The 27982-nt window shown below is 40.2% G+C and overlaps 1 protein-coding gene across 2 annotated transcripts in view; it reads right to left on the bottom strand.

The window, feature by feature from the left end:
• The window catches only part of TP53BP2 (tumor protein p53 binding protein 2), a 55253-nt gene that overhangs the window by 13009 nt on the left and 14262 nt on the right, over positions 1-27982 (bottom strand). The window contains exons 2-12 of one of the 2 annotated variants that reach the window (XM_054979843.1): positions 21387-21534; positions 16564-16677; positions 14525-14604; positions 13498-13599; positions 11694-11868; positions 6396-6577; positions 5912-6076; positions 5324-5561; positions 2750-2881; positions 1866-2035; positions 564-1038 (exon numbers count right to left, since the gene is read on the bottom strand). In XM_054979843.1, the coding sequence (XP_054835818.1) occupies positions 564-1038; positions 1866-2035; positions 2750-2881; positions 5324-5561; positions 5912-6076; positions 6396-6577; positions 11694-11868; positions 13498-13599; positions 14525-14604; positions 16564-16677; positions 21387-21534 (1981 nt within the window). The remainder of the gene's footprint in view (positions 1-563; positions 1039-1865; positions 2036-2749; positions 2882-5323; positions 5562-5911; positions 6077-6395; positions 6578-11693; positions 11869-13497; positions 13600-14524; positions 14605-16563; positions 16678-21386; positions 21535-27982) is intronic. The other variant, XM_054979852.1, reaches the window with a different exon arrangement.

Genomic DNA, 27982 nt, shown 5'->3' with positions numbered 1-27982 from the left:
TGGGTTTTGGCCCGGGCCACATGATTTCTTTTCTTCCAAGTGCAAGCCGAGCGGTGCTGGGCTTCAAAGAAACAGTAAGCTGCTTGGATTCCTTCTGCTCTGCTCTTTTACTTTCATTTGTGAGGGGGGGACGGGGGGGAGAGAAAGACAGAGAAAATGAGTGAATGCTGAGTGGTGCTGAGCTCCAAAGGAACAGTAAGCTGCTTGGAATTCATGCTGCTTTATTTTCATTTGTGACTTGAGAGAGTGAGTGAGTGGGTGCAAGCAGGGCTGGCTCTCCAGAGGAGGGTAAGCTGCTTTGAGTTCATTCTGCTTTAAGGGAATACCTGGAGACTTTTGCAGAAAGGGGCCTGAGGGGTGGATGTTGCCTTCTGACACACTTTTGGTGATGTCAGGGGGTGTGGCATATGCTAATGAGTTATGCTAATGAGTTCCTGCAGTTCTTTTTGTAGGAAATGACCCCTGCATATATGCATACAATCTATTTAGAACCTATGGTAAAGCAGAAAAGTTATAATGCATATTGATGCTCTTGAAAAGTTTAATGACACCCAAATGCTCACCACTTGGAAAATGTGGCCCTCTGGTGTGTGCCCGTGTCAAAGCACACTGCACTGCCTGCTGAAAGTTCTTTCCAGGAGTCTGCTGCTTTGTGTACATGCTGTATATTGAACTTGCAGCCACAGTCTGTGGCTTTCGAAAGGGTGGTGGTGGGACCTCTTTGGCCGGCTGAGGGGTGAAAGGTCTCACAGCTGCTGCAGGAGGAGTCTCTTGTTTGGGAAGAGTCGGGTCCTGATTAGGAGGAGGTCCACTTGGGGACACACAACTTTTCTGCTGATTCTGCTGAGAGGCAGGGGGCGTTGGTGGCTTCTGCTTGCTTCCCATTGTTGCAATCACCAAGGGCAGCTTCTGGACATTACCATCAGGCTTAACATCTGGGGAGGGTGGCTGACTGACTTGACCAAAGTAAGGTAAATTGATCTGTTTTGGTTTCATAGGAACAGGTGGTGGTATTTTAGCCACATTTTTAGAGCCCGTCTGCAAGGCAAAGCAATAACCAGGAGACTGAAACATATATTCCAATTACAATGAGTCAAAGTTTAAACTAAGTTTATCTACTAGATCAGATTAAATAGACACCTGGGTCTACAGACAGCATGCTGAGTCAGTAAATCTCTACGTTTGCTTCTGAACTGTATAGCCTAAGATACAGCTTCATAATAAAGATACTTCCAACTGTTCTGCAAACCCTAGTTGATAACATATGTAGATTTGCTGCATATAGTGACAGACTTCACATAGCAGCGCCATGTAAAGACTAAATGTGGCATGGTATACATTTATGCAATGCATATGGTCCTCCCCCTCATCCAGGCAAAGAAGTAACATGTAATGAGCTACCACTGAGAAAGGAAGGGGAGATAACCCCTTGCCAAAGACAGCCACTGAACCCTCAAGTTCAGTTTTAAACCAAACCTCAGGACATACATTATATACAGTAGATCACACTTGCTAACAAGAGAACAAGAAACTTAATAATAACACTTTGTAAACCGCTCTGAGTGGGCATTAAGTTGTCCTGAAGGGCGGTATATAAATTGAATGTTGTTGTTGTTGTTGTTGTTGTTGTTGTTGTTGTTGTTGTTGTTGTTGTTGTTGTTGTTGTTGTTGTTGTTGTTGTTGTTGTTGTTGTTGTTGTTGTTGTTGTTGTTGTTGTTGTTGTTGTTGTTGTTGTTGTTGTTGTTGTTAACAGAAATTCTTGTGTTCATGGTACTTCCCTATTTGGTCTACTCACTTACCCTGACATACACAGAAAGTAAAAAATGTGATTATGATACAAGAAGTACAGCATGTTTTCTAAATACCTGGCCATCCCGCAAGAGGTCTTCGCTACTCTGATTTTTTCTCAGTGTCCCTGTTGCAGGCATTCCAGCACCTCCACTTGATTCAACAGAATCAAACATGGAAAAGGGTCGTATTTTCTTCTCTCTGAGAGGAATGTCATCTTCACCAGCTAAAAGGCACAAAGAGCTAGCTTTAAAGCAAGCAGAAGGAATGCTTGTGAAAAACACAAAAAAAGAAAGAGACCACTCAAAAATAAGCTTCTAAGTAGATGTAATGCAACAAATTTCAGGCAAATGAACCTCAACATGTGTGTCTTTGGTAGAGTCAGTAGAGAAAATTATTATTAACCAGGCACATGCAAACACAGACAAGAAAAAACAGACAAGAAAAAATTAGTTTCAGCTGCTATCTCCGAACTTTATTATTGAGTAGAAATCTTTATCTCAAGTTAAGAAGCCTACTAAAAAAAAATCTGGTTAAATTTTGTAAATACATAAGAACTTAGATTAAAGGGCACTGAGTTGTCCAGTTGCATGGGTGTAGATGTGCATGGATGCATGTGGTAAAAGGAACTTTTAGGGTTCTTCTAGGCTCAGAAAGCAGCCATTTATGAACACTGAAGATGCCCACTTTCAGGGACAAGTTGGAAGCCAATTCAAGTTTATTTATTTATAGTCCGCCTTTCTCACTGAGACTCAAGGCAGATTACACAGTATGAGCTTAGTACAATCAGTATCAAGTACACTTCCATACAGTGTCAAGGACATGCACATTTACAACCTCCAGAAGCGCAACAGAGCTTCTAAGCTGAAGATGGCAGGGCGGGGGGGGGGGAGATGATGATAAGCATCTTTTACCTTGGCAAATGACAATAAAATCAACTATTAACCCTACATGAACTTACTCTGCCCTTCATTGTTACCATTGGTTTTTGCTATTGCGGGAGATGGCCCTTGGCTGATAAAGCTGTCAGCAGCGCTTGAATTATTCCAGTCATTGATAGCTTGTGGAAGTTTTGAACCAGCAGGAGACAGGCCTAAAGCAAAGAAGGAGAATAAACATGCAATGGCAATTAGAAAGAAATATATTTCAAGAGTGATGCAGCACACGAAGATGCTAAACTTCTTGCAATTATAAAGTGTCTTCAGTTTGCTTTGAGCATGAAAACTGTTAAATTTGGCAATCCAGTATTGAAAGGACAGCACAACTAATGCAAGAAAATTATTTTAAAAATTCATTTCAAAATTACCCAGATTTCCCAATCCATTCTGACTGATGTTTCTTAGGGGAAACTTCCTCTCAAATAAATAAATAACCCTATAATTTTAGTAGGGGCACTCTCATACCTATACACCACTTACATTAATACAACATAGAGAACACTGCTCTCCAAGTCCAGTGGTTATTTAGATTTGCCATTTGTTAATTTTGTGTTTGTGTGTTAACATTTTATAGATGCATCTCTATGCACCAAGTCAGTTAATTAAGTAGGGTTTTCAGATTAAAGTAATCAGAAATTTCAGAATTTCCATGCTGCCTAAAGAAAAAATAATTATCACATACAGAGAGTCAGATGTGAAGTAGCCATTGTACAATTGGAAGGTGCTGCTTGCACAAGAGTCCACAATTTCCCCTTAAGCTGCAGGGGCCCCTCCCATATTGCACCAAAATGCTGTTCCACAGGGCTCCCCCAAATAAGAATTCCATTTACATTCACTTAGCATTACAAATCAATGAAACAATGCAGGATTCTTCATCTTAATTGCACACTGATGTTGAAAGGAATGTGGAATTTGAGCCCAATCCAGACATTAAAGTGGATACAATATGTGCATTTTGGAACTGTCTGATAATAATCCCCTTCTTGGAAAGGATCTTAACTGTAATCAGAGAAATGACACCCTATGTAATGGCGAGGGATCCAAAAGGAGGCTATTTTAAAATTGTGCTGGATCAGATGATACAGAAATAGTCACAGCCGTATCAATAAGTGCAAGAATGTGTATTACTGCAAATGAAAGTCTGTAAACTCGCCACCATTGACAGAATGGTATACAAACTAATCTGGAGCATAATAATACTCTTTCCCACTTACTGTTATAAAAGGGAAAGAAAAACCAACAAAACAATAGGTTTGTAAAGAACTGGATACTTCTCACACAGCCTTATGTATTATTTTCCTTGATATTAAAAAAATGTTTTTAAAGGAATGTGGATTTTGAGACCAATCCGAACATTACAGTGGGGTGAGGGTGGGGATTCAGTAAGGAATTACTGTTTACAAACAAACAAGCAAAAATCCCCAGGAAATGCATAGTTTGCCACACATTGCTTCCTTTCCTAACAGTGGTAGCATTCCAGGTGCAGAAGAGCACCTGTTGTATACACTCTGGTGACCACAAGAGGCGGACTGTTTGTAAAAATTTTGTCAGCAACGGGAATTCTATTGATAGTTGGCAACTACAGCATATTCTGGCAATTCCTGTATTTTTACCTTATTTATATAAACTGTTGTTTATATAAACTGTGAATGCCCAGCATTCACAAATTTCATGGGGTTAGTCACAGAGCAGTTTTCACAGAACACTTAACGCTGCTTGAGAAAATGGGCTGCTGGGCAGTAGGGAGGAGAGAATACACAGTTTATATAAATGAGTCATGTTCCTATGCTAGAAATAAAATGTGTCTTTTCCTTAAAAGAGCTTGGTATGAAGCATAGAGCAGCACAACCTGACTACGACTCAGATTTCACCAACTAGGCAACTATTCTTAAGCCTAATACACTGAGGCATCCATATTTTGCACACCATTCTCATGTATTATATACAAAACGAGATTTCACTCTATGCCACCCTACTTTCAGTTCAAAGTGCTCTTTTTATCAAGAGCAAGACTGAATCCATGAACATTCTTGCATATGTAACCCAAACTAGGATTCCCTATACAACAAAATATATCAGTTTGCTAATTTCTCACTTTGGGATGACTTACTTCTTCTATTTCCAAGCACAGTATTAGCTAACATTAAATTTTCATTTGCCAATTCAAGATAAAAACTCTTATTTGCACCCTAAATGTTAACATTACATGGAATATTTACCACTTAGTTTAACAGGATTCACACTTATAATTTCCAGGATATCAGGATAATATCAGGATAAACTAGCCATCAGAAATTATTTCTCTGCAAGAATTCTGAAGACAGACATTCCTGTTAATATTTTGCTTTGACACCTTTACCAAACATACTCTCCAAACAGGATAAGCTTCAAAGGATGAAATAAACATTTATTTAAAATTTAGATATCACTTCTAGCCAATTAAAACTAATTGGAGACCACAGACAAAAGATACATCATTTTTATGTTCACACAAATAAATGCTAAGCTGGTATACCTGATGTTATGTTTGAAACAGCAAATCAGATGAAGTTAAGAAACAATGAATGGAAATGCCAGAGTTTAAAAATCATAATTACCACCAGGAGCTTTCATTTGTGAAAGAACCCCACCTCTCATATTTGGTAGGGTCTGGGTTTTCAGTAGACCGTCAGGGGCTTGTAAGGTTGGAGTTCCATCTGGAAAGGTTGGTTTAACTATAAGTTCATTCCTTGAGGCAATACGTGGCATGGTGGAAGACTGGATATACGGACCAACAGCTGCCACTCGACTTGGCGTAGATACCACTGGCTGTGGCTGATTCCCATCTGAAGACACCTAAGAATACATGAGGAAATATATTCAAATATTATATCACACCCCACACATGTGGGGAAAAAACAAGGAGGCTCTTGCTACAAAGGAAGGTTTTTACAACCCAGCTATATGACGACACATAATACACACACAACATTCACACACATTGTCAATACAAAAAAGCAAGACTCTTGCCTATAAAAGATTAAGTAGGTAAATTCTGATGTATTACTTAAACCATTTTCATGCTGCAAGGGAAATTCCACCACCTTGAGACACATGTCTCATGTCTAGCCTCTCAGTGAGGTCATCCCCTCCCCTCAAGTTTTAATTTTTTTCCTGAAGTAGAAAGAAGGTATTTTGGCACTCACTGGTACATTCTCTTTCTGCTGTAAAGCAGCTTTCTTCTTCCACAGCCGCTCCCTCAGCTCATTAACACGCTTGTCCATTACTGCCACCTCTGAGTTGCGTTTGTTTAAACAGTCCCTCTGTTGCTGCAACTTGGCATTCTGCTCTTGGTTCAGTTTGTTCCTCAGCTTAATACATTCAAGAGAGGAAAATCAGGGACAAAGAATTTGCAAGGTAGATGACACGATGACAACTGGCAATTCAAAAAACTAATGTGAATTGTAAAAGGTAGGAAGGAAGTTTAGGTTGGGGTTCGCTTCTTTAAGCAGCATAATAGGTAGTTAAAAATCTAAAACCTAGAGAAACATTGTATCTCCTCTTAAACAAGGTTGTACAACTCTTTTAACTTTTTTGTAGCAAAATGGTGAACACAGATCTTTCACAATGCAGTGTATGACTTACTCCTTTAGCTATCACTGCAGGTTAGCAGAACTGATATGCAATTACCTGAAGCTCCTTGTACAGACGGTCAAGTTCAGCTACAGCAGACTGATTGTCATGGTAACCATCAATCCGACCATTCTTCAGCATCTCCAGTTGTCTAGTAAGTTCCTCTACCTTTGATACTGCCAGTACCAGTTCTCGTTGTTTTTGCTGGAACAAACTGTTCATCTGTTCAATCTCCTCCACTGGAAAGAAAGACAGAATACAATAGCTGTAGCTGAGAAATGACTAAATGTGGGCTGCCTCCAAGGCAGCTGTTAAGGGGACAGAAGCAATCTGCAGCTCTCTAGCTCAGAACTCAGAGAAAGATACACTGATCAGTAACTATCAAGTCATCAGTTTTTTTAAAGAATCTAAACCCTAAAGTCTGATGGGTATTTTTGAATGTTCCAACACGTTATGTAAGTTAAACATAAGAAAACACTGAGAGAGAAAGAGATCTAATAAACAAGATACCTAGTTCTGGAGGATAAAATGGGAACACAGCGAAGGAGAAGATACTCAAACATGTATTATCTAAGCCTAGAACAAGTTTGAGACATGTGATTTTGTTCTGGGAGAACTAGCCACTAGAAGATACACTGAACTGAAGCAGTCCTCTGCTTCATAAAATGTATCCATAAAATATTGAAGAACCAGAATTTTTTAAAGAATTCATAGATATGGCTGAATTTTTAGTTACAGACGTGTCTTCTTGTGGGGGGAGATCTGTCTTATGAAATTCCATCCATTTGCAAAATATAGTTTATAGTACATCGAAACAAACTATAATACCAATAGGGGAGTGCACCAAAAACATTCAGTTTGATCCTTACCCAAGTATCAAGAATATCATCAAAATTCAGTATCCCAGATATCTGAGTCATATTTTCTAATCCAGTTCGGTAAAATTAAAGAATCCCAAATTTATCTGGCCTCCTATTGGGGAAACTATCCAGGGTGCTGGGGAAGGTATTTTTCAAGCAAATTCCACCAAATTTGCAGCGAACCTACTCCTTCCTGTCCACTAATGACCCGCCAAGTTTCAGAAAGATTGGACTCCTGAACAAGCTGCCCCCAGCCACTCTCCATTGTTTCCTGTGGAGGAAACATTCCTAGGTATTCCAGGGCAATGAAACCTTAAACAAAGGCAAACCTGCCAGAAAAGCTAGTCCCAATGCAAGTCTCTCTCCCAATGCAAGCTGAACCAATAAAGCCCAATATAACCAAACTGAAGCAAGGCTATTTTGGAGCTCAGGGTGGAAGGGGAAAGCCATGGCCCTTGCAGAGAAATGCAGGCTAAAGAGACAAAGCATCAGCAAGAGGGCAGCAGTGTGAGCTGCAAAGAAGCAGTGGCTCAAAGCACTGAGGCAACTTCTGTGGCAGAAGAGTGGTGTGAGGCCTGCCGAAGACGGGGGGCAGCAGGCAGAGAGGCCAGGAGAGGAGCCAGCCAGGAGCATGGGCAACTGCACATCCCTATCAATGAACCGAAGAAGTCAAGAACAATGTATATATTATTTATAGGATACAATTCAAAAACTATTTCCTAAAAATACAATTAGCCATAAACACACAACTTCATAAAATGGAACTGAAGGCATTGGAATAACTTATGAATCTCTCTTATTATTCATTATACTACTTCTGAAAGATAAAAGATACATGAACCCAGAGGTGCCTCTCAGGTTCAGGTCTATTTCCTCCGTACTGTTCAGAGACTATCTGACCAAGAAATCATCAACTTGAATATGTAGCACGTGAAATGCTGTTTGTGCTCTAATGTACAGAAAAGGTATTTTACAGATTCTCTCCCCTGGTTTGGCAGTATCAATGCTGCTCAGCCACCTTCATCCAACCAATACTATACACTGAAACTCCTCTATATATTTAATACATAGATGAGAAATGGCTACAAGTTTTTGACTAGCACAACAGCATATTTATCCTGCAACTCAACTATCAGAATTTCTTTATCTTCAGGAAGTGAAACCTGCCATTCTTTGAGAAAACACCTGTTAAGTTATTATCTCTCAGTATCTTAAGGCTTTCTTCGTCATCACCTGCTTCACACTTCCAACAGTTTTTTTAAAAAAAAAATTTTTATTGGATTAGAAATCACTATAATATCCATTACAATCCATTTCCTTTAAATATTCCAGTTCTAACCCCCTCCCTTTCCCCCCTTTTGTTGACTTCCAACAGTTTTCCAACCCCTTATCCATTTTTCCCCCTACTCATTTCAAACTTATTTTATTCTATTAAACATATACTTTCACTCTCTTCTAAGCTTCTCTATTATAACACAGTGCTATCTCTATTCCCTTTCCCACTTAACTTATCAACTAAATATTGCATTCCTGGCATATATTCTTTAATAATAACAATCATTTGTCTAATTTTTGTACTCTATATTCTATCTTATTCATTCTTGTCTCGTCAATATGGGACAAACAATTTGTCCCTTATTCTACATAACTTTAAGTACTTCTATAAGCATTGTATACATGCACTATAAGTCAATCAATTTAACTTGTACTCTATATGTTGCTCTTTACTTCCTTCTGTCTTATATTCATTCTATTTTAATTATATAATTTCTCCATTATACAATTATCTGCCAGGAATAAAATTAGTTAGTTTCTATCCTTATAATTCTTATAATAACACCTCTATTACTTAATACTATATATAGTAGTCAAATAAAATATTTGCTTAGAATTTCTCATTTAACTCTCCTCCCCTCGGTAAAGTCACTTCCCTCTTCTTTTGTTGTATTTCAGTAATTTTCAAACTGCCACAGTTCTCCTCCCACCTCCCATTTTTTCACCAAATATTGCTTCAACTTTTCCCAATCCATGTTGAACTGTCCTGGATCAAGGTCTCTCTGTTTCCTTGTCATTTTGTCCATTTCCGCCATGTACAGCAATTTGTAAATCCAGCTTCACACTTCCAACAGTAAAAGATTCAGGCGGTCAGACAAATATTACTAAATCTAAGTGTATGCAAACAAAGAGGCAGGTATTTTAAATTACTCTTACGAGTATTACTGCTATTAAAAATTTTTATTTCACACCAACAGAATACTGGGTGCTTGATTTATGTTGATGTCTAATTGTACATATGAAAACATAATTAAGTGTCTTTCCCCACAACTCTTGCTGCCTCCGGCACAGTCAATCATTCTTATTTCCATCATAATCCTAAACAAGCATTAAAGTATTTGACAGGATTTTAAATGAAGAACTTTTATACATTTTGTGAACACAAAAACCATGTTGGCTAGAACAATAGTCCATCTAGTTCAAAATCCTGTTTCCTGCAATGCCATACCACATGCAAGTTGTGCTAGAGACAGTTCAGCCTGTCTTGCTATGGCTCCTAGGACCAGCTCACAAAGGCACAGATTCCATACTGGACAGAGGGAGTTGGCAACTCAGTTCATCAGACCTCTTCAAGAGTCACTGTTCAATAAAGTCCGGGGTGTTCTACAATTCTATCTTGGTCAGTTCATTTGTAAGAGGATGCAGCTAGCTCCATGCCTCTCTGTGCCCCACCTCCTTCCCCTCAGCTGTGACTTCCCCTTGGTGCTGCCCTTTCATATGTTCAAGGGGACAGACTCTGACTCAGGGTTGCCCATGCTGGGATAGCTGTTGTCGGCCTTTCTAGTACCACTGGACTTCTGTTTGTTCAGCTGCAAAAAATAGCAGCAGTTCAGGGGCAACCTAAAACTGACACTCCATATTGGCCCCCTTCCTCCCCACACATGCTCTCTGCTATCTTCCATGTGCAGCTAGTATGGGGAATGAGCTAGTGGGTGGTCCAAGGGGGTGAGTGGCTGATCTTGCACTGTGAAGGGAGTGATCTGGGGGTCCCCACTCCCCCACAGCACTGCTGACATCTTGTAAGCCATGTAGCTTGACAGTACAGGAGCAAGAGACGCAGGGTGGACATAAGGGAACTGCTGCCATGGGTAGCACAGAGGAGTTGTGGAGCTGCATCCCTAACAAAATGATGGATCTCCATGATATCCCATCCTATTTCCCCTTTTGCAAACTGCAGGGGTAAAACATCCCTGCCTCTTCTCTCTCTCCATATGGGGACTGAACTAGGAGCCCTAGCCATGCCAATTATCTTTCCACTGAGCCATGCCTGTCAGTGCAACGCTCTCTGCCTGGCCCCATGTGGCTGGTAGTGATGTGAGGGCTGTTGGGGAGTGCACAACATCTGATGGCTTGCCTCCTTTGAAACCACCCCTTTGGCTCAGTAGTCCAGTAGTTAGGATGTTAGTCTTGGATGTGGGGACTCTGGGTTTGAGCTCGCCCTGTCTTTTTATTTTTTTGTCTTTTTTTACTTCATCATGAGATGGAGTGTACAGCTTGGAGCAGGGATGGTTGTGTGTGGGCAGCACTGTTGCTGTTAATCAGGCCCTTGCCAAGGAAAGGGTGGGTGTCCTGTTTGCTGCACAGGGGCCCTTCCCTTATAGGCAGGGGGAAGGGGCACTCAGGCCATGTGCCTCTGTTGAGGCTGCCCTCTTGCTGGGCCTTTCCTCTCTGTCTGTTGGCTCTCTATTGGAGTGGGGAGTGGTGTCCAGGAGCAGTGACTGGATCAAAGGGTGGGTTGCACCTGTTTATGCCACTAACAGGAACAGCAGTGGCTGCTGTTATAATCATCATCATCATCATCATCGCATTATATACCGCCCTTCAGGACAACTTAATGCCCAATCAGAGCGGTTAACAAGTATGTCATTATTATCCCCACAACAACAATCAGCCTGTGAGGTGGGTGGGGCTGAGAGCACTGGAGAGCTGTGACTGAACCATCACTCAGCTGGCTACAAGTGGAGGAGTGGGGAATCAAGCCTGGTTCTCCAGATTAGAGTCCCGCCGCTCTTAACCATTACACCAAACTGGTTCTCTGATTATCTGATTGGTGGGCATTGCCAGGTTTGCTGTGCCATCTGAGCCTTATGGAGGGTTGTGTGCTTTTATTTCCCCTACAGTGGCTGCTCTATTTTGTTGGCAACGCTTTTGCATTGGCAGCTAGCTGTCACTGATGCAGAAGCCCCTCAGGATTGCACTAGCAAACCAATCCTATCCATATTTACTCAGAAGTAACACTCTTGATTTTCAGTTGTGCTTACTTCCAAACATACGATTGTTATAAGTTAGAAATGCAAAACCTGCAATGAAACAATCCAAGAAATTAAATCCAAAAATTTTCCAGCAAATTTAACTATTATAAAATAGGTACATCTTAACACTGAATTTGAACATAAAGGTTATGAGCCAGTCACTCAAGCTTTTTTCAGTAACAGCTCACCTAATTTCCCATTACTGAGCCTTTTCTGTTCCACATGACCTTTGAGTGCTCTAACTTTCTTCAACTTGGCTTCCTGATTTTCAGCAATTTCTTTTAATCTTTTGAGTTTTTCCTGCTCTGCAGCTTGTTGTTGCTGCCGTTGATCTTGTTGCTTTAGAAATTTTAGTCGCTGCTCCTGTAGATGAGTAAGACATGAATATTATTATCAGAAGTGAGCAGGAGCACCATCCTGGAGTGACTCCATTGGTTATACATTAGTTACTGTGCTCAGTTCAAGGTATTGGTTATTACATACAAAGCTCTTCATGGCCTTAGTTGTGTGTTGTTGTGGGGACCACCTACGGGACCACCTCCCTCCCTACGCTCCTCCACGGCAGCTTCGCTCTTCCAAATAAGGTCTCCTGCAGGAGCCACCCTGCACATCGGTGAAATCGACAGCAACCCATACACAGGCCTTTTCTGTGGTGGCCCCCACCTTATGGAATGGCCTGCCTAAGGAGGTCAGGAGAGCCCCCACGCCTGGCTTTCTGCAAATATTGCAAAACTAAATTATTCAAAAATTATTCAGATAGGATGGGTGTATTGTAGGAAGGGGATCTCAATGATCCGCTAATGAGTTATGAGCCAGAGACCTCACCACTATGTTGTACTGGATTCCTACTAATGCTATGTCTTTATTATGAACTTGTATCTATTTACCCTATGACATTGTTTATGGAAATATTCCTGATATTGACTATAGTAATCTCACACTTGAGTCTCAATGCGAAAAGTGGACTATAAATGACATAAATAAAATCAAAATAAATTATTAAACTGAGTATGTGCTATCAGGGTAACATAACGATTCTGGATACAGTGATTTCTGGGACAGATGATACTTCATGCATGTTATGTATTATGCATGACAGTACTGAAACACTGTGGAGTACCTGATTACTGTAAGTACTAAGAACCATCACTGAAGGTGGAACCATCACTGAGGGAGGAAGTTAAACACTTGATTTGTGAATCAGGGTCTAACCACATGTCATACACAAATGTGCGTGTATGAACTACAATTCATTATCAACAGAAAAGCCACCTTAGGAGGCTTAGATGAGAGCAGGGAAGCTAGGGGGGGGGGCATTGCCCTGTATGTAGGAAAGCACCTGGTGGAGTGGAAGAGGTGTATGCAATTTTGATCACAACTTTGGGTTAAAAAGAAAGGGTAATGCACCCCACTTCTCAGTACCACTGTTGTGATGAAATTCACAGCACCTTCACTCTTCCTCACATTTTACTTAAAATTCCTCGGAGATTAATTAAAGATCTCCTGTACAGTTTCAATGTTGGTAGCAGGTGACAAGCTACTTTGCAGGGAAATATGCCTGCCATAACTGATCTTTTCATTTGAGAACTCCTGATAAGCTTCCAAAGGAACACAAAGCATAGCACTATACCACTGTATCACTGTACCTCTACATCCTGACATCTTCCTTTGCTACTCCTCTCCCATCTAATCAAGCTACATTTTACCTTTGCATCCTGATGCCCTTCCTTGTAACACCCCATCCATCTTTTAGCCAGGATATAAAGGCTCAGGGATCTCCATTCCTACTTGTATCTGACTCTCAAAAGCTCATACTCTGAAAATTTTGTTGGTCTCTTAAGGTGTCAGTGGACTCAAATCCTGGATTCTGCTATGGTCTCACTCTCCTTGGAACACCTGATTTCAAAACATTTGTAATATTAAGGTTCTTTACAAAACTGACACTTCTGCTTTGTTCACATAGTGCTTTAAAATAAAATTTATTTTAGAAACCTTATTAGCCAGCATTTGCTGCTGCGCCTCTATTTGTTGCTGTTGTCGTGATGCCATTTCCTGCAGTTCAGTCAGGGTCATATCCATCCGAGGAGCACTGACCTTCCATTTAAAAAAGAAAAAGGAAGAAAAACATCAAGGAATGGTAAGCAAACATTGTATTTTTAAGTTCATTCCTGATGGCAGATACCCATTTTATTGTATGAGTATTTGTCTTCAGGTTGACTTCTCAAGCACTTATGAAATAGGGTCCACGTAGTAGGAAGCAATATGCTGAGCTCATGAGAACAAAGACTGTTAAGTTCTACTGGATTCTGGGCAGTCACAAGACCAGAAGGTACATGCTGGGCATTCTTGTCCAATGGACAACTCAAGCTACAACCTTCCATCCACCAACCCACTAACCTATAACGCACCATCCCAAGAACAGGTCCGAGCCATGCGTCTTGGGAAGATTAAATAGATGGAACCCTTGACCCCACCCACAAACACACACAATGTTTAATTAATACAGAGCAAAACCTATCCAACAAAGTCTCCATACTACTAGTGTCAAGAAGCTTCGAACTTTATACTGTATGTAGGATAGTTCTCTTATGTCAACTTTCAGCATGAAGCTTCTGACCTGGCAGGGTACAAAGAGCACATCATTTTCTTCACTAGGGGTAGCTCCCAAGTAAAATAGTGTTATACAGTCTCTCTGTGGAGGGAAGTTGTCACATATTTCTAACTGGGTACAAATGAGAAAACTAGACTATTACCAAGTTTGTCTGAATGCTATCCAAAGTGACTTTATAAACTTGTTAAATCTTACATCAAAGTAAAAAAAAAACCCTGTTGCAGTAGTTTTCAACAGTTGAACTTATAATTAGCCATTTGAAGCTAATTTATAAAAGCAAACAACTGTGAAAGAAGCACAGAGATAATCATTTCAGGGAGAGATCTCCCTGCTAAAATAAACACAGAAATTCATCAGAAACAATTATCAGCTTGATCATATAGAATACGTAATGACATAATTACTTACTCCATTTTCCATTCTCCATTCACCAGGCATTTTCACACCATTTCTCTTCATGCTTGGGTCTTGCAATCTTGGGCCACTCCCTTTATTAAGCAGAAGGATTTAAAAGGAAAGGTAAAGTATAAAAATATTTCCAGGATTTTCCCCATCTTTCTTTCTACAAGGGTGGGATGAGGGAGGAGAGCAGAATGAAGGACATCTGCAATTTCAGACTTGGAAGAAAGTCACCCTATAACATTTGTAAGTCAATGTAAGCACAACTGCAACCCTGTCATATTCTGCAAAAATGCTGCCTGTGCAATAAATGCATTAACCTTGTCTGATATGCAGAGGACAATAAAAGGGAAATCATGTCTTCTTTCTCATGAAAATTAAAGTAGACAAGTGCTAAAATACAGCAGTAAGCCAAGTATGTGTTTTACATAAACTTAACCTTTATGGCACAATTAAGGGAATTGACCTGTAAAAAATGCACTTTATCCTCATATTGCAGTCATGTTTCCTTTGTAAGAAAAATTAAAATATACAACCAGTGCTGCATCTAAGCCTTCTTGGTTATTGCATTGTGCTATAGCAATCAAAGATGGATTTTCCTGTGTGGCCAAGCCAGTCCAGTTGAAAATGATTACTACAGTACAGCAATAGTGATTTTTTCCATTCATTTATTCATTTATTGTCTGCTTTTCTCACTGAGACCTAAGACACATTACACAGTGCAAGTGAATACAATATAATTAACAGCAAAGACATTCAGTGAGCAAAGTACAATAATGAACAACAATTAGGACATTCAGTAAGCCAATACACTAGAGTATGGTAGCAGAAAATTTAAAAACAAGCATAAAGCTAAGCTTAGATATGAAATCGTTCTGAAACAAAGCATAACTAATTAACATGGCATGTTTAGCAATGTGGAAACTCCCCAACAGGAACATATCTGCATCAGCAGACAGTACTCAATAGCATAGTTTATAATCCCTGTCCATACCAAAGCATCACTCTGAGCCATTTCCTATGGCACAGCCCTATAATCTGGGCAGAAAGTCCTCCTGAATAATTCAGTTTTGCAGTTTGCAGAAAGCCAGGAGAACTTTGCTAACCTCTTCAGGAAGGCCATTCTATAAAGTGGAGGCCACCACATAAAGTATGAATGTATGGGCAACTGCTGATTTTGCCCATGTGAAGGGTGATACCTACAGAAGGCCCTGTTCAAATGAGCAAAGTTGCCATGGTGGATCACAGGAAAAGAGGCAGATATGAGGGACCAAGGCCATGAAGGGCTTTGAATGTGATAGAATGACCTTGAATTGAACCCAATAACTGATGGGCAGCTAATGGCTTGACTTCAGAATGGGAGTGATATGCATGCACTACCTAGCTCCTGAGACTAAATGAGTTGCAGCATTCTGCACCAACTGGAGTCTCATCGTTGACTATGAGAGACCTATGCAGAGAGCATTACAGTTGTCTAGTCTTGATGTTACTGTGTCATGAATCCAGGTTGCCAGGCTAGTCAATCAAAAGAGCAACAGGAGAGGGTTCTCAATATGAGCACAGACAGTAAAGGACTAATGTGCAAAGCTGCACAATCTGTCCTATGAATCTATTACTTACTTATTATGTTAATGTAATTTGCTTGTACAATTTTGATTCAGTCATTCTGAGCAAAGGTAGGATCTAAAGCAAATAGGATTACCTAAGAAATACAGAAAGAATCAAGAAAAATGTGCTCCCCGATCTTTATCTCGCTAAATCAATGAAACAACAGAACTACAGATCTAAGGTCTTGTCTAGCATGGGAAAGGATGAGCAAAAGGATATTATTCTGGTGAGAGGCAGATTTAAAAATACTGAAGACTGGATCAATCCTAGGCAATCTACTTCACTGCAATTTGGGCACAGAGGACAGGGCTCTTTTGCCATTCACAAAGTAGCATACCATGCAAATGTAGGGGAGAGTACGTCAAGTGTGCCCTCTCTGTAATGTACTGCTTTCAATTTGGATTTGCACCAATGGACACAAGAGTAAGAATACGGCTTACCAGTTTCCCGATTAAGGGACCGTTCATGCCTGAGAAAGAATCGAACTTCACTTCTCTGGACTCCATAGCGCTGTAGAAGATCCAGCATGCGCTCACTGTCAGCTACAGGGCGTTCTGAAAAGCAAAGCAAGCTCAATATATTTTTCCCCACATGCTCTTACTACTCTTGTAAATTCTTCCTTCCCATTGCTAAGCACTTCCAGATATTGGAATCGCTGGATTAGCTTCCACCACACTTCTTCAGAAGTAGGTTCTTTAAGTCCAAGCAGGATGTAATACTTTCCTTTTTGTAACATGAGCCATGAGATTGGTCTAGACTCCTGCTGCTTGCTGCTGCCATTTACCCTGGCTTAACGCAGTGAATTTTGGAGTCCTCTTTTCTCCCCTTTATTACTAACTTACACAATGTAGCAAAGAGGAATTAATGCTCCCACTTCCCAGAATCTTTTAGAACTTGCATACTTTGCCCTCTGAGGCTGCTCCCAAATGATACCAGTTGTGGCAGGAAGCGCAAGGGGGCAACTGTAACCACCAGCCTCAGACTCATGGAGCCCATGGAAGCATAGAGAACCTGATCCCTAGACCTGTCATTTTGGAATACTCTGAAGCAACACATTCACATTAACCCCACTGTGCTGCTGCCACAAAGAAGACGAAACATTTGCACTAGTGTTTTTTCTTTGCAGAATTCACCTTTCCTTCTACGTCATGGTGACTACTAGCTGCACATTTCCAGTTTCAAGAGCAGAAATAGAAATGGCTTTGGCAGCTACCCACCAAGCTATCAGCACCAGGTTAGAAGGCACATTTGAGTAAGTGTAGGCTAGCCTGATCTCATCAGATCTCAGAAGCTAAGTAGGTTCAGCTCTGGTTAGTACTTGGATGGGAGACCAACAAGGAAGTCCAGGGTTGGTTGTTGTGGGTTTTCCAACCATCGTTCTCTGGCCGTGAAAGCCTTCGACAATACATGTCCAGGGTTGCTATACACAGGCAGGCAATGGTAAACCACTTATATTAGTCTCTTGCCTTAAAAACTCCACCAGAAGTTGCCATAAGTCAGCTGCAACTTGATGGCACTTTACTCATACATACACACACACAACATAACACACAAAAACAATAGCTGTATGGATAATGACTTCTTTGAGATAAAGGGGGCTAGAAATGTTTTACAATAAACAAGCATTATAATGTCAACAATGCCATGCCATCTGTTATGGAAGGAAGCTGACTCTGCTAATCTGACTTATTTGTGGGGAACAGAACTACTTCACTAGGACCTAATTGTTATATCTCTTTTATTTGGCCTACCAAATAGAGCTGAATTTAATAACAGAAATACTGAACATCATCGGACAGCCTTCAGTATTAAAATTACCTTTCTTCCACACAGAAATGAGGTATCTGAAAACGAGTTTATTCAGGCCTAGTGGCCATTCACACATTTCCCAAGATTCTTTACTTTATATATATCTGACTCACAATACTCTTAATTTAAAACCAGTGGTAGCAACTATACATCCAATAATTGTTAAAACATAAACGTAGGCTTGGAACCTTCCCTTATATCCCATACTTTATGTTATAGTAGCACTCAGGTGCCCCAGTAAAGCTAGGCTTCCCATGTTGCTGGAAGGCAAGACAAAAGAAGCAACATCTTTTAATCTATAAAACCCAAGGGGGGGGAGCCATGAATTATGGCCCACAGCAATTATATCAAGATTTGACACACTGATAGTTATAGGCCACTGGTTTAGGGAGATTATGATTTTTGTTTTAATTCAAGCCTAAAGACTGGAATGTACAAATATTTACTGTCATTGGTGATGCCACTGGAGCCCCCCACCCCCACCCCCCGTGCATCACATTCTATGCCAATATAATCTCCCTTTCTGCAATATAAACATAAATGTTCATGATACCAGAGTGGTTCAAACTAAAAAGGGAGAAAGCTGGATTTATTTTAACAACCATAACAAAATCCTGCATCCATGATGAAGCAATCTAGGGATGACAACTTCTGGGGTCACTGTCAAACCAAATTAGTCTTACATTTATAAGCAAATAGGTCACTGTTATAGAAAGCACAGTCTTGGTGGTTATTTGTCTAGACAGCAAAAACAGCTCATCACAATGGAAAGAATGTACCTGTTATTTGGAGGGAAAGACTCCATAAAAAGCTTAGCAGGCAATTTTTAAATCACTATTCTAGTAGGAATTATAGTTAGGTGGATATTTTTATTTTATGTCATTTATAGTCCATCTTTCTCTCTGAGAAGGCAGATTACATAGTCTGAGGTTACTACAGGCAATATCAAGGACATTCCAATAAGTAATGCCATAGAGTATATAAATGCAAATTTACAAACACATAACATCAGCAAAAATTCAATACAGAGTTGGAAAAAATGTGGAAACAGAGCATAAGCAAACTTTTCAACTGTATAGTCCGCTCTCCCCACAAGCAGGCTCAGAGAGGATATCTAAATTTAAAACTGACACTAAACAACCTATATCTACACAGTAGGATCATACTGAAAGCAGCAGATAGTGCATAGTAGCACATACTTAAAGCAACAAATAGGACATAGTGGTGAAGTCTATGGTCCCTATCTCTTTAGTGAAGCAACTCTTTGAGACCACCTCCCTACAATTCAACCCTCCTGAGTAAAAAAGCCCTCATGAATAATTCAATTTTGCATCATTTGTGGAAAGCCAGGAGAGTGGGGGCTCTCCTGACCTCCTCAGGCAGGCCGTTCCATAGGGCAGCAGCTACCACAGAGAATGCATGTGCACAGGCAGCTGTTGATTTAGCCAATGTGCAAGATGGTACCTGCAGAAGACTCTGTTCAGATAAGCAAAGCTGCTGTGGGGGAGCATAGGGAGAGAGGAGATCCCATAGGTATGCTGGATCAAGGCTGTGAAGAGTTTCATATGTGACAGTCAATAGCTTGAATTGAGCCCAGTAACAGATAGGTAGCCAATCGAGTGACAGCAGAATGGAATAATGTTCATGCTCCTGCTTGCTCCTGATAACAGCCAAGCTGCAGTGTTCTGCACCAACTGGAGTCTCCCAGTTGACTTAGATGGGAGACCTATGTATAGTGCATTACAATAGTCAAGTCTTGATGTTACTATAGCATGGATCCAGGGGGTCAGGTCTGTTCAGTACACAGGGCTGAATTCAAGAAAGTCAAGGAGGCTAGCATTAATAACAAACTACATGACATATTTTTCCCCCGAACATTCATTTTGGTACTGGGACCTGCTCTACTTTCCTCCTCCCCAAGGAACACCAAACCTGAATAAGGGTGATACAAAGAGTCAGTGGTGGACAGAGGACAAAAGAAAGAGTGAAAGAGAATTGGGTAGCATCTAATTCAGCCATGCTGGTTAGGAATGCTCTGAGACACTAGGTTTCTGACAGTGAAATCTTAAGAAGAGTTATTCCAGTCTAAGCTCATTAAAATCAATGGTCTTAGACTGGAATAACTCTGTTTAGGATTTCACTATGAGGCCAGTTTCTGTTAATATTGATTCAGTTTAAAGGAGGATCATAACAAGTGCTCTGGTAAGGAAGAATGATGGCTACACTAATGTCACAAACTGTGCTCTGCCAATGTGGCAAGCTGACCTAGATCAGCCTGACAATACAGTGAGCCAATACTACCATACTAAAATGGCCTGACGTTAAAATGGAGTTACAATTGACACAAATAACCCCTTATGAATAAATCCAATGGCCTACAAAACATGTCACTGATTTCCTTAACTTGATCTGGCTCAAATTTCAAATTGTCTCTTACTGTTTCACTTCTTTGGTTTCTCAGAGATCACCATGACAGGGGCCATGGGAAAAAATTATCTGAAAGAAATGCCCACCTTTATCATTTATGGCACTGAGTTAAGAGGTTCAGAAGCAATATTTGCCAAGAAAAGCAAACTACATGACAATAGATAATGCTCTATTTGCTTCTATCAATTTAACTAGAAGATAATATGAATTGTATTACAGCCTTAGAATTCCCAGACCTCTGGAAGAACTCAAGCTAGAGGCCCCACCTTTATCAAAAAGAAATGAAGTGTATTTTAACAGATAATGAGACAATAAAGCCAACCTTTCCAAAGAAAGTGATCCCTAAGGAATTATTCTAGCAGACCAACGAACACCTTTGCTGCCCCTTTGCCTTCATTGTTTTTATAAATGCAGCTCTTTTAATATGCAGAGTCTTTGCACCAAGCAACAAAGAAAACTTCCCTCAGTTTTACACAAGAGTAACATGATGTGCAATTGTAAACAGACTCCAATCTAAAACCACTGATTTCAATGAGCTTAGACTGGAGTAATTCTGCTTAGGCTTGTACTATAAGGCTACCAAACTAGGGTATCCTTGGGACACCAACACTGTATTTAAGCTGTTCCTGTGCTATTTGTATATATGGGTGAGTGTGGATAGTTTAGGACAAAAAATAGAAAATCAGCCATTTTAAAGTAAACATATAGTCTATCAAACATATATTGTATTAAAGATGTGACAAACAACATCTGAAGGGTCTTTTTATGAAGAAGAAACCCTGACTCTCTTGCTGAGCAGTGCTGCTAAGTTCCCGTTCATCAGATCATTTACCATCATTTACCCCATTTACCATCCCAATAGTCTTTCTTTTACTGTTAATATGCGAGCACTTAACAAACTCACATAAGTCTTTTATGGGTTCATCTGATCCTATAACAAAATTTGTAAAAATTAATTTTGGTGCTGATGTAACTATAGAAACTTATTCAAGGTGTTTGGTAAGGCACAAAAGCTTTTCTCACATACCGGAGCCACACCACACTTCTGCCAGGTGGCATTCAGTCTCACCAGGCTCTTTGCACAGATCCACAACATCTCTGCAAGTGGTTTCCGGGGTGACTGGCACCTCAGTGAAGTGTTGTTCATTGTTACTGAGGTACACTGTAAGAAACATCTGGAAAAGATTACATCAGAGCATTCTGTTAACAAATTGAAAACTAAGTTGTAGGCTAAGTGAAGTTTTTGTTACCAGACAACATTTTTATCAGCAAGTCAAAATCCCCAAATATACATACACATAGCTCTCTTCAAAAATACCAATTCAAGAACCCAAACCAAAACAACAGTAAAAAAAAATTCTCTTTCTCTGACAGAACTTTTTCTTTGACTCTCTATATATACATTGTATGTATGAGAGAACATGCCTATACAGAGTGGCTGGCTACTACCAAAACTATAACCTAGTCTCAATGATTGCTCCAAAAGGTTACACTTGAAATTAAACAATATAATAGAGTAGTACATAAAATTCTTAACTGGCAAAATTTACTGATTTCTACATTACTAGTGGCACATGCCATATGTCTAAGAAAAAAAGTTTAGAAAAATAATTCAATCACTAGCAAAGAAGGTTAAATATATAATATTTTCAGAAAATCCCCCATTTGCATCCAGGAAAAGGTTTTTTTCTTTTTTCTTTTGCCCATTTTTCAGGAATTTTAAGGGGAAAAAATCAAGCATAAACTTACTAGTGTTTTAATAAAAAATTAGCACACAAAATTATACTGCTTGCCTTACACATTTTAAAAGTATAAATGCCTTAATTTTCTATAAGCAAAATTGCAAATACACTCCCAAAATAGATAGAGGAAGATGCAAACTACAATAACCTATAGTTGTTGCCATCCGATAGGTTGCCATCTGATAGAGGTAGGCAGGAAAAGATAGAAGTTGAAAACAGAAAACACAAATTGTTAACTATACAAAATATATAGTCTCAATAGGTTTAGAAACCTATTGGATAAAGAGTTAAACTTTATAATACTGAAGAGTCCAGTAGCACCTTTAAGACTAACCAACTTTATTGTAGCATAAGCTTTTGAGAACCACAGTTCCCTTCATCAGATGGCATCTAATGTATCTGACGAAGGGAACTGTGGTTCTCGAAAGCTTATACTACAGTAAAGTTGGTTAGTCTTAAAGGTGCTACTGGACTCTACTATTTTGCTATTACAGACTAGACATGGGCACGGAACAAAATAAAATACAAACCACGAACCACGGAACTAGACCAGTTACAAACCAGTTCGTGGTTCGTGGGGTTTAAATGCCCCTTTCTGGCCTTAACAGCAGCAAGGGAAGGGGCATTTAACAGTTTAAAGGGCCCTTTCCTGCCTTGAAAGCAGCAGGTCTCTTTAAACTGCCCAAACCCCAGCCCCTCTACCCCCTATCCCCCAGCCCCACACTTACCTTATCCTGTAGCACAGTCCTTCCTCTCCTCCCAGGAGGGGCGAGAAGGCCATTTTCAGCCTCTTCCGCTGCCCTGGGGGCCTGCAGGGTGATGGAAGAGGCTGAAAACGGCCTTCCTGCCCTTCAAATGGCTGCTGCGGGGGACATTTGAGGGGCAGGGAAGCCAAAAATGACCATTCCACCCCTCCTGGGAGGAGAGGAAGGACACTGTACTGCAGGGTAAGGTAAATGTGGGACTGGGGCTGGGGAAATGGCCATTTAAACTGCCCTGTAAATACGACCCAAAGAACTAGCATGAGAAGGAGCTTCCACGAACCCTGGTTCGCGAACCCCGAACCAGCCTGGTTTGTGGGGGGGGGTTTGGGTCGTAATTAGGTTCGTGCTCATCTCTACTACAGACTAACAGAGCAAACTCCGCTGGATTTATAATACTGAACTCTTCAGTGACTTATTTCACATTACAGCATTTTGGACAAAATCAGCCACATTTAAACAACATACCCTTTAAATAGACTGTACATGTCTACAGCATACATAGGAGTCATCATTTGCTAATGCTGTAGATTATCTTACATAAAAATCTTCATACTGCTACACATTTTGTCAGAATAAAGAAGTATTTTACCCGTTCCAAAAGTAAAAATCTATTTCAGAGGAACAGTACACCTTAAAATTTCCAGTTTTTTCACTGAAAAAACGGAAAAGGAAAACAGTCTTTTTCCAGACTTTCACATCTCAAAAGGCTCTTCTTTTGACAAGAGGAGTTAGACATGATCAAAGAGCTTTGATCAAAGTACCAAACAACAAGACCGGTGTCAGAAAGACAAGAAAGAAAGGGAACAAAACAATAAGGATTGTGGTACCTTTTTTAAAAAAGGTTTTTGGAAGATATAGTTCCACTGTAATTTTATGAATGCAACCTCTTCTGGTTCTCAATAATTAGTGACACATTTCAATTTTGTCTTCAAACCTTCTCACCAAACACATTACTACCTACGTGCCAATTACATGTCTTACACATCATTGTTGAATATAGCCTTCTCTATGGCAGAGCCATAACACACCCCAAGGCCGGAAGAGAAGGGAGCAACAGGAAAAACAAGTGGGTGTAAGAAGGCACAAATTAAAATGTGGTGATCTGCTTAATGAAGGCTATCTCTTTTAGCTGCTCAGTAAAGAGTTATACCAAATTTGCAAATTTTGCCAGGTTTCTAAACTGTGTAGGTTTTTCCTTTTGTTATATATAGCTTTGCTGTTTTATAAGGCAGAATCTATTAACATATAAGGATGAGTTCCATTTAAAGTCTAGTTTTTTACCTGGATGACCACGTTCTCATTTTCCTTCAGTATTCTGAAGCCCAAATTAAGATGGCTTCTCATGGTACATTTAGAACAAACATAATACAGTCAGACTATCCATGGTTCCTAGTATCAGGAAATATGTATGCGCCCTTACGAGAAGATATATTAACCATAACCATGTTTATTTAAATGTACAGGTGACCCTCTTTCACCCTAAGTGGTATAAACCAAAGTCTCACTGCCTAAAGCAGATCCTCCCCCCTCTCCCAGCAGCCTCCTGCAACAAACAATGTGTATGTTAGGGTTCTCACAGATTAAAAGCTATAAGGGTCAGAGAGCAGCAATTAGGATGTAAATAAGGCAAGATCATCCCCCTCCCACTTCTACCAGAGGAATATCCATAGGTCATAATCCAATCACGTATTATGTTCCCTATTATACACTTTTCAAAACTCCCTTTTACAATTATCTTGTTCTTGCCAGAAGATTAACACATCTTAATGGGAGGGGGGACCATTAGGCAGCCCTAAATTATGCAGTAACGGAGAACAGATCGTTCCTTCCCATACAAAACAGAATCCTTATCTGTACGGGAAAGCCCTTCAAGGAGACACATGTGCATATGCATGAATCCAATGCCATAGAAACAGCAACAGAGAGTTTAACAGAAATACCAAAATACCGACATGGACCCTTATGGTAAATAAAATTCTTCCCCAAAAAAGGCAGTACAAATAGCACAGAGGGAGCGTCTATTATTTTTATAGTGGCACAGCTGTAGATTAAAAATATGGCATAAAAGACATACAGAGAAAGGATTATCAATAAGTAATATATCCCTTAGTAAATACGAAGGCTGCATCACACAAGAAAAACGAACACAAAATGTATCCTGTAACACTTCACCAACTCACAGAGTTGGAAGGGGCCATACAGACCATCTAGTCCAACCCCCTGCCCAGTGCAGGATCAGCCTAAAGCATCCCTGACAAATATTCATCTAGCCTCTTCTTGAAAACTGCCAGTGAAGGGGAGCTCACCACCTCCCTAGGCAGCTGATTCCACCTTTGAACTACTCTGACCATGAAAAAGTTTTCCTAATATCCAACCGGTACCTTTCTGCATGTAATTTAAGCCCATTGCTTCGGGCACTATCCTCTGCTGCCAACTGGAACAGCTCCTTGCCCTCCTCCAAATGACAGCCTTTCAAATGTTTAAAGAGAGCAATCATGCCCCCCCTCAATCTCCTCTTCTCTAAACTAAACATTCCCAAGGCCCTCAGCCTTTCCTCGTAGGGCTCAGTCTCCAGACCCCTGATCATCCTCGTCACTCTCTTCTGCACCCTCTCGATTTTGTCCACATCCTTTTTGAAGTGGGGCCTCCAGAACTGCACACAGTACTCCAGGTGCGGCCTGACCAGGGTAGTATAGAGAGGGACTTTGACCTCCTATAATTTTGATGAAATGGCCCTTTTGATACAACCCAAGACTGAGTTTGCCTTTTTTGCCACCACATCACACTGACTGCTCAGTTTACAGTCCACTCTTACCCCACCATCTCTTTCACATACACTACTACCCAGAAGAGTATCCCCCATCCTGTATTTGTGCTTCATTTTGTGGCCCAGATGTAATACTGTGCACTTATCTATGTTGAACGGCATCCTGTTCACAACTGCCCACTTCTCCAGCGTATTCAGGTCTTGTTGAATTTTAACTCTATCTTCTTGGGTGTTTGCCACTCCTCCCAATTTGGTATCATCAGCAAATCAGTAGTCCATTTACCCCTTCATCCAGATCATTGATAAAAATATTGAAAAGTACCGGGCCCAAAACAGAACCCTGCGGCACCCCACTGGACACCTCCCTCCAATCTGATGAAATGCCACTGACCACCACTCTTTGGGTGCGGTCCTCTAACCAGTTCCTGATCCACCAAACTGTCCTATAGTCCAGTCCGCAGTCTTCCAGTTTACCCATTAGGATGTCATGGAGAACCTTATCAAAAGCTTTACTGAAATCCAGGTAAATCACATCGACAGAGTTCGCACAATCCAGTAAGCTCATCACTCAATCAAAGAAGGAAACCAGGTTGGTCTGACAAGATCTGTTGGGGACAAAACCATGTTGACTTCACTGGATCACTAAGCAGTCCTTCAGATGCTTACAGATCGATCCCTTTAAAATCTGCTCTAATATCTTCTCAGCAACAGAAGTCAAACTGACCGGCCTGTAGTTTCCCGGATCATCCTTTTCCTATCCAGAAGTGATATCCATGTAAGAAAATTTTTCCCCCTCGCAAAGTTGCCCCCTTTCACTCATTGAGGCTATATACGTATTGAGAATAGCTCCATGGGTACTATACACATGCTTAATCTCAACATGTTTAGGTATGTTAAAGTTGTTTGTTAACAGCTGTATATGAAACAGCCTTTAAAGATAATACAGTAGGCAACAAAGAATGACACTCTTAAAGCAAGACATACTGAATCTATAAATGAGCAGGGCTAGTGCCACAACGCCATCTTCTCTGTGTACTGTGGCTATCAACTTCTATTTCTATATAGCCACTCCTCTTCAAAGTAGCACGATTACAAACCGGCATTCTAGGAAGCTCTAACACAGGCAATTTAGCAACTCTAAAAAAACAAGATGGCCTTCATTCATATATTCCAGCAAACACAAAAGTTATTTTGAGTGAAGGGGAAGGGGGGAGGGGGGCTGGCACAATTAAACTGCTAAAAATAACTTACAATTTTTTATAACAAGCAAGAATCCTATTTAAGAACTTTTTTTTCAGTACAGCTCATCTTACTGCATATATAGGTGTAACATTTTCACAACTAGACAACTATCACATTTATCTTATTTCTGCCAGTTTGATTGCAACTTTATGAGTAATAAAAGGCAGTCAGTACAATGGAAGTTTTTAAACTTTCTGATAAACAGCATCCTAAATTGGTAATCATACTCAAGTCCTGCTACACTGAAGACAGATAAACTAAAATGCAATTTTACAAGACTTTAAATTATTCAAACGTATTCAACTGTTCCATATTAGCATGCCTGAATAGTCACCATTCCTAAACATTAAAGTAAATGACAAAACATATTAAAATGTTAACATCTTCTATCATTTCATAATTGGTTGCACACTGCCCTAGGACAAATCTTATATAGAGAGAAATTTTATATTTACCTATATCTAAGGCTGATGGTCAGCATATGTTCCTATCTTCTCAGTTACTGGAGACACAATCCAGTTTGTACTGCTTTGGCATTCAGCCACAACTATGAGAAAGGAAGTTATGATGCAGAGTAGGTGGAGTATGGTAGGAAATACAGCATAATTGTTGCGATTATCCTGGGACTGAATAGACGGGAGCCTTTTGCCCTTTGCTTGTCTCACAGGACAACATAAAACCTCAGGCCTGATTTTCCACCCCCTAAATGCTAGGGTACAATAGACTTTATTGTCTTAATATCCTTAAAGACCAATTACATAATACAGGTTACATTTGATAGTGACTATCAGACAAACACTATTCCTAACACAAGAGCCCGCCCCCCCTATACACACACACAATTCTCCTTCAAGTGTTCTATCTTTCAAGTGTTAAGAATAGAGGGGAAACTTAATACTAAAAGAGGGTTCTGATTTTTGCTATTTTGTTGCTCACCCTCAATTGTCTTGCTTCTTGTTACCTAAAGCAAACTTACAAGCTGGCTTTGTATTGAAAACTTAACCCAGGACCTTTAGTTCCGGCATGCGTTAGAAGTGCTCTTAAGTCAGACCAGTGGGTAGCTTCTGACCAGCAAAAACATGGAGAGACCTGTGAGATACTATTGTAA

The sequence above is a fragment of the Eublepharis macularius genome, chromosome 1 (genome assembly GCF_028583425.1).
Source record: "Eublepharis macularius isolate TG4126 chromosome 1, MPM_Emac_v1.0, whole genome shotgun sequence".
Lineage (NCBI taxonomy): Eukaryota > Metazoa > Chordata > Lepidosauria > Squamata > Eublepharidae > Eublepharis > Eublepharis macularius.
This window is presented reverse-complemented; position numbering and strand designations above follow the sequence as displayed.